The 11,737-nt window shown below is 48.8% G+C and overlaps 1 protein-coding gene across 1 annotated transcript; it reads right to left on the reverse strand.

The window, feature by feature from the left end:
- LOC120709244 (probable calcium-binding protein CML10) lies at positions 1 to 1,076 on the reverse strand. The gene has a single exon (XM_039994795.1). It carries the CDS (start codon positions 981 to 983, stop codon positions 423 to 425), a length of 561 nt encoding a protein of 186 aa, XP_039850729.1. The 5' UTR covers positions 984 to 1,076; the 3' UTR covers positions 1 to 422.
- Positions 1,077 to 11,737: the final 10,661 nt, after the last annotated feature.

Raw genomic sequence — 11,737 nt, forward strand, 5'->3', positions numbered from 1 at the left:
TAGCAACTGACGAAAGCAGGCTTTAGATTTAGTTCAGGCTACGGAGCAGATTCAGAACAATGGATGGATGGAAGGAAACACGAGTTGGATATCCGATCCATAGGAGGTCCCAATCATCGTTTGCTCTTCATAAACTGAAGGAACAATAAGCGGATCAGAGACATGAACAGAAATTAGCTCTGAACCACTGCTTTCCGGCCTCCACCAATTCCCAACCAATATACTAGGTACTAGAAATTCGCGATTCCCAATTATTAGTAGAAAGAATCTAACGCTAGGAATAATCGTTGCTTGCTTCTATATACACTTAATTAACCCGCACACGGCACGCTCGGATAGTCAAGAAGGGTGGGGACAAAAAAAACAGAGAGCGAGAGAGGGGGGAAGAGCCGGTTGAGCGGATTCGGCGGAGAACCGGCCGCCTATGCGATCTTGGCGAAGCATCCGCCCCCGGCCATCATGACCTTGAACTCCTCGAAGGAGATGAGGCCGTCGCCGTTCTGGTCGACGCCCTCGATCATGCGCCTGCACTGGGCGACGGAGGCGGACTCGCCGAGCCCCCGGAGGACGCGCGCGAGCTCGGCGGCGGAGATGGTGCCGTTGCCGTCGGCGTCGAAGACGCGGAAGGCGTGGCGCAGGTCCTCCTCGACGGCGGCCGCGTCGCCCGCGACGGTGGCGTTGAGGGCGGCGAACTCGTCGAGGCTGATGAAGCCGTCGCCGTCGGCGTCCGCCTCGGCCATCATGCGCGCGAGCTCGTCGTCGGAGGCGGCGTGGCCCAGGCTCTCGAACAGGGCCGCGAGCTCGGACCGCGAGATCCGGCCGTCGCCGTTGGCGTCGAATTTGCGGAAGACCCGCGCCATCTCCTCCTCCGCCGTCCGCGGAGGGGACCCGGCGGCCTGTGCGGCCGGCTGCTGCGGCGGCGGAGACTTGGAGCGGCGGCTGAGGCGGAACAGGGAGGGCACGGGCATCCTCATCTTGCCCATGGCCTGGCGATGGCGTGCGACTGGTAATCCGCCACGGGCTTTGGCTGATTCCGTCGCCGCGGTAGAGGCTGCGGGGTCAATTTAGAGGGAGACGGCGGGCGTATTTATAGAGGCAGCCAGGCAGGCGGGGGCGTTTTCCATTAAACAGACACGGAGCCAGCCCAGGAGGAGGAAGCCGCGCTCCTGCGCGTCGCTGACGTGTGGGTCCTCGTATGGTAACTTATATAGTAATTTAATAATTATTATTCCTAATGTAGAAAGTTTGGTTCCCACTTGGATCTTGAGGTCCGTCTCGGCGTCTCTCTCTTGCACGAAAAAGGAAGAGGAGATGCTAAAGGATTGCTTGCCCCACAAAACACCCAGAATCGTCATGCCAATTGTATGAGCGAGAGGGCCGAACATGGTGCCACATGCAAAACTATTAATGTGAATGTGATGCCAACCAACCATTTGTATGGATAGCCAATAGATAAGGATAAACTAGTGGGTGGTGCTGATATGCTTGAGGGAAATGTACTGTTGTTGGTTGTCATCAGAACAGAGCAGTTGCTTAGGTTAGGATGATGACTTATTCTTATTTCTTTTTTTTTTCTCCCTCAGTTCCATGAATACTACCTTTTGAAGTTGGGTTGCTTGAGTAAACGAAAAGTAATCAGTCGTCGCAACTCAAATCCCCCTTTATATATAGCATGGCTGCTGGAGCTCCAATTTCTAAAAGTTAACGCTCTATATGAAATCGGTAATGCTATGACACAGACGTCTAATTTTTTGTTCATCATTAAACGCTCGATACATGTTGCAAAAGACAAGCACCGATCTCGTAAAGATTCTGGTAGGACGTCCGGCGCTAGAAGTACCGATACGAAGTACTACTATTGCAGAATGCACAATTCTCTCTCTCCTTTTGTTTTGATACACACTTTAGGCCCCGATCCAACCCCGTAAACCATATAAACGTAAAAAAAAACGTCACATCGAATATTTCGACACATGTATGGAGTATTAAATGAAGTCTATTTACAAAACTTTTTTTGCATAAATGGGCTGTAAATCGTGAGACGAATCTAAGGAACCTACTTAATCCATGATTTGCAACAGTGATGCTACAGTAACCATCTGCTAATTATTGATTAATCATGGATTAATTAGTATCATTAGATTCGTCTCGCGATTTACAATCAATCTGTGCAAAAAGTTTTGTAAATAAATTTTATTTAGTACTTCAAATTAGAAAAAATCCTTTGTAAAAAATTTTTGCAACAGAACTAAACACGGCTTTAGAATCTTGGTAGTAAATGGAATGAATGATTGAATTGCAGAGATGGCGTATGACTCGGATCTTGGATAGATGGCACTCTGCAGTGATGAGGAAACGGGTAGTGGTAGCATAACATGATGAACATCGACAGCATCGATCAAGAAGATTTTCGATAATTGGATGGATGGAGCCCACCGGGTGTACCGTCAAGTCTAAACTTGTACTACTACTCCAGATTCGTGGAATTCCTTCCGGTGGAAACCGCGGTCGGGTCGGGTCGGGTCGCAGCACCATCTCCGGGCGGGGCGGCCGCGGCGTGCCCCGCCCGACCCGCATTCATGCCGTGGGTGCCAGATTGCCAGCCGCCGTCGGCCTGGCCGCACGGTCGTACAGCTAGCTAGGTGACGGTGAGAAATGGCGCCGCCGCGTTGAGCTGGCTGGGCTGGGAACCGGAACTGGAAACCGTTGCGCGGGGGCCCACCCACCACCTTGCCGTTCTCCGTGATCGCCGGGGGAGAGGGGTCTGGGAGGTCTACCGGAAGAAAAAAAAAGAAAGCGAGAAACCGCGTGAGGAAAAGCGGGCCTGCGCTGGTGCCGCGTGCGGGCCCCATGTTCGGTTGCGTCGCGTCGCTGCTGCTGCGGGCTGCCTCATGCAGCGGGCCCCGCACGTATCTGTCTGTGGAGCCGCTGGGTCAAGTTGGCGAGCTAATTCCCTGGATGCCATTAAAATTTTAAAATTTTAATCAATCCCTGATTGCTATTGACCCTACATGTCATAGACACACAAAATTCCTTCAATGCCATTTAGTGGCATTCAAAAGATTGGCAAAAATTTCAATGGCATTCAGGGAATTAACTCCAAGTTGGTTGGCCTTTGTCCATGGCATTGGCATGGAGTGGTTGTTTGTTTGTCTCCCTCCGACTCCGAGGTGGGGTGAAGGAGCTCCACCACTGTTGTCCCCTTCCCCTCACCTCAGCATACGGACAATTGGCACACATTTTGCACTGGGAGATCGAGGAGCCAGGTGGCATTGGTTCATGACAACCAACGCCCCGCCACGCTTATCTACTTACGCTTACAGTTACACGTGTGGTGTCCATTCCATAGCTGGGGAAAATATCGCCAGCCAGAGCCAGGTCTGTATATATGCTGCTGCTAGTGGTGGTGGGGCACGTACTGTTTGGCCGGGTTGGCACGTCCGATCCTATAGAGCTGCATTGGCTTCCCACCAGATACGAATACGATAGGAGAGCCATACCTATAGAGCTGAGCCCACTGCGCTAGGTAGCTGCACGGGCGTCTGTCTCCGTCAAGTGATGCGAGGGCGTTGTGGACTTGTGGCCCGTTCCGGCAGGCCACGCACACGCCCGGCCGCCCGTGGAATGGCCCGGGAAAGAGGCGTCTGTGGCTGCCGCCGCCTGGTCGGAGCCGACGGCGTCGTCCGTGTCCGGTGTCCACCGCCACGGCGCCCGGCCTCCCAACGTTCGTGACACCCACTTGATTGCATTGCATAATTCAATGCTCTAGTGTATTAGTATTAGTACTAGTGTTGACGGCGACATTGACGGCTGCTATTATAGTATGTGCTACTAGTAGCTAGCTTAGCACCGTTTTGCTACCAATCTTGTCTGTTTTTAATTAGTTAAATGGAGTGTGTGTGTGTGTGTGTGTGTGTGTGTGTGTGTGTGTGTGTGTGTGTGTGTGTGTGTGTGTGTGTGTGTGTGACTTGCCTTTTTCTCTAGCTACTTGTTTGTTGCAACTTGGGGGTAGAGATAGATGTTTTAGTATAAACCAGAACCGAGGGACCCAGTTCTTTCCGATCGTTGCGCAATTTGACTGAAACACCCGTTCACGGAGGCAATGCAATCAAACGACGCTCAAGGTCTCAAGGAAGTGCAACATGTACACATCACGTCACGAGGCGCGCGAGCTAGTGCGCTACGCAACTACTACTCCACAAGGGCTCCAAGCCGGTTGCGCTAGCGGATACCGACATCTCGCGGCAGCGCATTCGCTGAATCTCTATGAATCTAATAATACGGGGAGTGAGTCATTTTTTTAATTACACAGCACAACTTAAGATACTCACAACACACTCACACATATATCTATGAATGCACGTATGCAAATCATACTTTTAGCATCCTTAAAAACTGAGCTGGCAAATTCTCGAAATTGATGACGTCTTGCCGTCGATGAGAACTTCGCCTATATATATATACCACTGAAATTCTTTCTGGATTGCCCTTATGCGAGAATGGTTTGTAGGGTAATCTTTTTTGCTACTGGTTTATCTCAATCTATTTGGCGAAATAGCCAAAATCATCCCTCAACTATCGCTCAAGGCTCAGTTTCGTCCCTGAACTTTGAAAACGTCCACTTTAGTCCCTGAACTATGCTAAACAGGTCAATGTCGTCCTCGTGACGACGTGGCGTGCCATCGTGGACCGCCAAGTCAGCGCCCAGTCATCATATGATGGAATTTGACCACGAAATTGAATCTGTAGGGCGGAATTAACATGGGACATAATGAGGTATTGACCGTTAGATTTCATTTCAATGGGGAATTTGTTCTTGATGGGTAACAGATGCAGTATTGCAATGGGGATTTCCGGGCCTGGGGCTGTGAGCGAATATGAGTTTAGCTGGCTCGAGGTAGAAACGGTATTTCCCATTATATGATGACTGGGCGCTGACTTGGCGATCCACGGTGGCACACCACGTCGTCAGAGGACGAAATCGACCCATTTAATATAGTTCAGGGACTAAAATGGACGTTTTTAAAGTCCAGGGACGAAATTGAGACTTGAGCGATAGTTGAGGGATGATTTTGGCTATTTCGTCAATCTATTTCTATTCGCCATATGTTTGGTTGCTGGCTTTCTAATCAGAATAAAAATATTAGAAATTTGATTTGAGTTGGGTCGCTGCTGTTTGCTGGGCTTTTTGGCGCTGTAGAAATGATATTATTTTTAACAAAATCAAAGTTAACTCGATTTTGCAGGTCATCTTCAAGGGGACGTATTGGTTACATTTTTTATCGCAGCTGCAGCGTGATGAGCAAGCAAATAACACGCTATTCTCGTTGAGCAAGAACATAGAGATGATTGCTTTGGAGCTTGCTTATGGAGGGCGGAAGCACATTTATCATTTGCTTTAGTTCTTGTCTGTTTTCAGACTAGCTTTGCTCTTTTGTGAGTAGAACTCTCTGTAATAATTGAGCTGTGTATGGCTTTGGACGTAGAGGCCGGATGTTTCATCCTTTATCTAAAAAATATACCACTAAAACACAATGTTGTTAAATTTTAAAACACTCGCTCCCACGAGAGTCAAACATATAATAAAACTTAAGATGCTATCGAGACTTTTATAATCACGCTGGCCTAGATGCCCTTCTGCAACTGCCGAACGAGTCATGATTGAACCACGCACGCAACTGCTACAAATTAAATCCGTCCTTGCAAGCGCTGATACTGACATTATTAATTTCTCGCAGCAGCAGCAGCATCATCATTTGGTAACAGCAAGCTGCTAATTGTGATTAGCCGCCATTATATTGCAGAGGTCACAGCTTAGGCCATTGTAAAATTAGTCATTATATAAAACTCAATCAAACAATTAATAATCGTCCGGCAAAGTAGGTAGTAGTACGAACGTACATACGTATTGTATGTATGTACTACTCCTACTGTTTCAAATTATAAGTCATTCTAAGAATTTTGGAGAGTCAAAGTTTTTCAAATTTGACCAAATTTATATGACAAGATAATAATATTTATGATATCAATTAAGTATCATTAGATTCTTTGTTAGTTATATTTATATAGTGCATCTATTAAGCAAAAACTCAGCTCGCAGCTGCCGTGTCCTTATTCACTAATAATATAATCCGTGAAGCCGATCGAGCAGCAGACAATATAATCCGCGGATTTGGCTTTGGAATCGCGCGATTTCCATTTTTCCATGCGAGCGGCGTCGTGCAGGCCAAAGCAGCTTAAGTCGATCGGGCATAGCTTGTGGCGTGCCTGCAACGGTCATGCCCGGCGCCGACTGTGGTTGCCGTGCCGTCTGCCGTGGCCGAATGGCCGGGGGCGCCGCGCCGATCGACGCATTGCGGTCCCCGCGGCTGCATGCCAACGTCTCTGCCGCTGACACGCTTTGAAATAAAATCTCTGACCGTATTGGTTTCCGGCCGGATTGAAAACACCCCTGCCGTACGTTCTCCTCATGCATGGGCGATGACGACCAACCGTTAAACTTAGTTCGGGACACTAATTTTATTTCAAAAAAAAAAAGTTCGGGACACTAACACAGCACCGAGGGGCTACTGTGCAAGTTCTCCTGCTTGCTTGAGTAATCGGGCTCGTCGGGCATCATATTGCGTAGTAATTAAAATTACCACCACCAGTATGCTCGTGCACTACGTACGGGTCTCCACTTTTCTCTCTACGTTTGGTGGTATGGTTGATCTTCACATGCTATATTGCTATTTTGTTATGTGGTGTCTGAAGTGGTTCATGTCGTCGTGTTAATAATTTTTTTTTGCGCGGATTTAGTATGGATATCTTGAGAACCAGGCAGGCGGAGCTGGACCACGAAGTGGGGTTAATTTTTTTTTTGGAAAAAAAAACGAGGCGGGGTTACTAATTTTGTCGCGTTATGCCACTCATCATGCAACAAGCAAGTGGTATATGAGGATTGAGGAGGCTGCTGGTTGGAGCAGGATATATAAAGCGCGTTGCGTGAGTTTGGCTCAAATGCAAGGACGGTACGCCATCGCTCGCGTATATATGGCCGCGCGCCGGCCAAAATAACCTACTGTCCTCTCCTCGCTCGTCCTACTGTGATCTTGCGTGCTGGTTCTGGGTGGTCTCTTTTCTTTTGAAAGAAAAAATTGGCTCGGACGCTGCACGGTCAAGCAAGTAGCACGGTCAAGTAGTCAGGCCGGAATTTATTCCCCGCGCAAGCAAGACTTGAAGACGCCCCTGTGACCCTTTGGCCACTAATTAGGGGTAGTAAACGAAGTCTAATTATAAAACCACCTTCACAACCTCTCGTGTAAATCGCGAGACGAATCTAATGAGGTCTTTGACCGCGTGATTAGAGGATGGTACTGTAGTATCACTGTATCAAATCATCAATCAATTACCGTCATTAGATTAGTCTCGAAAAGTTACACTCATCCCTAAAAAGATTTTGCAAATAAACCTTATTTAGTATTCCATGCATGTGAGATTCTCTTTTCGGGAAACATAGGTAAAAAAAAAACACTGTTATAACCAAACACGGCCCTAGCTAGTGCAGGCAGATGCTGGCCAGCAAGCCAAGTTGGGCAGGGCAGGCACTTGTTGCAGATTGCAGGCAGATGCTGGCCAGCAAGCCAAGTTGGGCAGGGCAGGCACTTGTTGCAGATACCACGACGCGCATTCAAGTCGACGGTCCGTTGCTCCATCAGGACCTAACCAAACGTTCATCTGTGTGCTTAATTTCAGAGGCCTGCAGCGTCATCTTTTAAATCTGCCACAGACTGTGCTGCTTAATTTTCCACGGCGTGTCTTGCTCCGCCCGTCTTGGAGCGCGTTTAGTTGCAAAACCAAAAATTTTTGGTTGTCACATCATTCCTTTGACCAGATGTCGGGAGGATTTTTCGGACACTAATTAAAAAACTAATTTCAGAACTCACTTGGAAACCGCGAGACGAATCTTTTGAGACCTTTGACCGCATCATTAGCACATGTTGGTTACTGTAGCACTTATGGCTAATCATACACTAATTAGACTTAAAAAATTCGTCTCGTCATGTACATCCAAACTGTGTAATTAGTTTTGTTATTTAATTACATTTAGTGCTTCATACATATGTTTAAAGGGGAGGTGAAAATTTTTGGGTGAAAATTTTCGGGAACTAAACGCGCCCTCGTTCTTTTCTGCAACAGTACTACCTAGCACTGTAGTAGGCATCTCTCTTGTGTCATCGATCGATCAGTCACTGCAGAAAATTTACTACTTCACCACTGGCCAGTCAGTTACGTCCTTCTCACAAGCACAGTGACTCCAAATGATAAATGGTGGGCAGCCACGCACGCACCAAAGGGAGAGAAGAGAAGGCACGCGCATCCGCGACTGGGACGGCCGGCCGGGGGCGATGATTCTCGTCCACTCCAACCAAACGCCCAAACGGTGATAGTTTTACACACCAATAGTATTGGCTAGACTAACTAGAATTATTGAATAAATTTTCTGTAGGTCAGCTACCGACGAACTATTACTGAACCATAAATATATATAGTTCAGTATTTTAATGATTAGTTTTACTACTAGTAATAGCTAACAGAACATGCTATCTGTATATGCATATCCTTCTCGTCCACTCAACCCAAACGCAGAGAGTTCTAGCAGAACCATCCGTAGCAGTTAGCAGTAGCCATCTTCAGCACTGCCTACTACTGTATTGGAGTTGGACCCTAGCTACAAGAGATGGCATGGTCGACTCATTGTTGGGTATCGCCCCCTCGCGAAGGTGGCAGAACCCGAAGGTTCGTCGAAGGTCGTAACCTTCGCTAACCACAAAGTATTATTCTTCCTCTCTTGATTGGTGAGAGCAGGGACGACAATCACTACCAGTTGTCGGAGGCCCACGGAACTCGTCGATGTTCGGTGCCCGAAGGTGACGTCCAGAACCTTCGGAGCATGCAGGCAACGTGGAGCTGGCGAATGACGAAGGCGGAGCTCCGCGAAGCCTGGCAGAGGTTATTGCCGAAGGTCCGGATAGTGACATCCAGAACCTTCGGGACGTGATGGGCGGCTTGGAGGTGATGAACGACGAAGACGAAGGCCCGCAAAGCCCAGCAAAGATCATCGCCGAAGGTCACCGGGCGCCATGAAACATGTGATCCGGGTAGGAGTGTTCAAGTCGGATTGTCCTACCTTGTAAAATTACTAAATACCCATGTTGTAACCTATAGACCTCTGGAAGAATTGAAGGGGTATTCTTGGAATGTAGTAATAATGTTGGGGTATAAATACCCCCCACCCAACATTGTACGGGGTTGAACACTCGATGAATTGTAGTGCAATTACAATCGTGCTATTAATTTTTCCGTATTACTCATTTCGTCCGAAGCTTAATTTCACCCTCCCCCTCCCTGTTTGGCAATCAAGCTCCAGATCCCAACACTTATACTTTTCTGTTACCTCCCTCCAGCTATAAGCTACGGCCAACCTCATCGTGCCATCTGCTAGCGTTAAGCTAGCACACCCGGCCCCCTCTCCTCCCAAAAAAGATCGGTTTGTGTGGACAGCCCGTGAAATAAAGCCAATGCTATCTGTGAAATAAATTAAAGCTCGATCTCTTGTTTATGAGCGTTTTGAAGCTCCGACGACGACGTCGATCGCAACTGCTGCTGCTGCTCGCACACCACCACCCATTCACACGTACAATTCTCTGCTGCGCGCAACCACTACGGTTACATCGATCATCCTCATATAGATGTTGGTCGTCGGGCCCTAGCTAGCTAGCTAGCGATGATAGTTAGTCTGAGGAATGTGAAGTACTCTATCCTACTTGTGATGAGTGAATTATCAACCGTGTGGTGTGATCGTGCGCTTGGTCTTTGGTTGCAGGTACACGGGCGTCAAGTGTCGACGGAGAGCTGCCGTGGAGGTGCTGTGACCGATGGACCGTGCGATGGACGGCGGTGAAGGGCAGTCGGGACCGGAGCTCGTGCCGGGCGGCAGCTGGGGCGTCCACTCCTAGATCGAGGGCACAAGCGGCGACAGAAGGCGGGTTTCTTGGTTTGCGCCACAAAACCAAGGAGGCGGACGGCGGTTGAAGACGCCAAGTCGTGGAGGCACGGGCGTCGGTCTCGGGACTAGCAGAGGAACGGGTGTCGACGTCGTCTAGGGCCTCGCTGTGGGCGAGGAGGTGACGGGCGTCGGGTGGCGTCTAAAGCCGTCAGAAGGCCGAGGCGGGAACGGCGTCTAGGGCCACGGCGTGGAGGCGGGAATCTTCCCGCGCGTGGAGTTTTGGCGGTTTTCTCAAAACCGGCCACCTACCCGGGTTTCGCGGACCACCCCCAAAACCGCGAACCGGATCTTCATCGACATGGCGGCATCGCGGAGAAGGCTTCGAGTCGAAGAAAGAACCTCGGCCGTCGGATGAGTCCATGTATCTTTTCCGGTTTTGCCCCTACAGGCCTTCTAGTTTATTTTCAACTCTAGGGAAAATTTAGTCTTTTGGGTTGAGAGTTGTTGGGGCTAAATACCCCCTCGCCTCCTCTCCCTTCCTCTCTCTCTCTTCCCCCTCTCCCTGGCCTGGCGCCCAGTGAGCAGCCACCCCTCCTTCTCCTGGCGTCCTCCTCCTCTTCCTCTCTTCCTCCCATTTTCTTCTTTAGGGTAGGATTAGGAGTATGGATTTTTGAGTCATTGTACTGAGATTGAACGGGAAAGGAGGCCCTTCCCTCCTTGTGCCCTCCGGGGATTTGATTTCGTTTCAAACTCATACATCTTGTGCTTTGTTTGTGACGATTTTTTGTTTTTGTTTTGTGATCATGAATCACGAGATCGTAGTTCTTCTCTGAGCTCTTTGAGGTGAATCCATCGCTCTTTACTTAGTGCAAAACGCCTAGGATTCACGAGTTCTTTTGATTCGAAGTTTTTGAGTTCTTGAGAAAACCCCGTTCTTGCTCGGTATTTCTTCGATTCCTCCCAAACCATGGAGTAATTAGTCAATTCCTTCCGTGGACATGTTCACAAGTCCTTTTGTGATCATGCCTACAAAATTTGGTGGGATTTGGACTTGATTTGCCCACTCGATCATCGAGTTTTCAAAAGAACGCGGGCTGGAAAAATCGTTTCTGGGCAAGGGCAGGGTTTCTCCTGTCACCGGATGAACCGACGTTTTGAAAGTACCCACGTCGGATCAATCGGTGAGTAGGATTCTCGTGTGTTAGGGTTTTGTTGTTGAGCCGTTGCACCGACGAGTTCTTTTTGTCCCTCATCGGTTTAACCGGTGAGTAGTTCTGTGTTTTGTGCTACTCCTTGCGTCGGTTAAACCGACGATGTGCTCCCTATGCGCGTCGGTTTAACCGGTGACCACTAAGTCATTTTGCAGTCCCTCTGGACAACTGTACCGGCGATTGGATTTGAATTTATCGGATCATCCGGTGTTGCAACGTCGGTTGAACCGACGCTTCTTAAGCCTCTGCATCGGTTCAACCTGTGCTAGCTTTTTACTGCTGCAGTCTCTGCGCATCGGTTAAACCGACGAGGTGCCCCTTGTGCACGTCGGTTCAACCGGTGTGTATACCGTGCGTTGTTTCAGCTGTTTCTTTTCGCTCCTTGCTTCCGCGCTACTTCTCGTTTGTCCTAGTGTTGTTTTGTGTAGCTCCTCTATAGCTACTCAACACTTCGCCTAGGACTCTAGGGTTGGGTGTGTACTTGGGATCTTAAGCCAAGCTTTCGATTGCGAGAATTTTCAATCGGCTCTCATTCACC

Source organism: Panicum virgatum, chromosome 5K, assembly GCF_016808335.1.
Source record: "Panicum virgatum strain AP13 chromosome 5K, P.virgatum_v5, whole genome shotgun sequence".
NCBI lineage: Eukaryota > Viridiplantae > Streptophyta > Magnoliopsida > Poales > Poaceae > Panicum > Panicum virgatum.

Bases quoted from the DNA above. Each gene is read 5' to 3' on its own strand.
- LOC120709244 (XM_039994795.1), bottom strand. From the start codon at position 983: ATGGGCAAGATGAGGATGCCCGTGCCCTCCCTGTTCCGCCTCAGCCGC.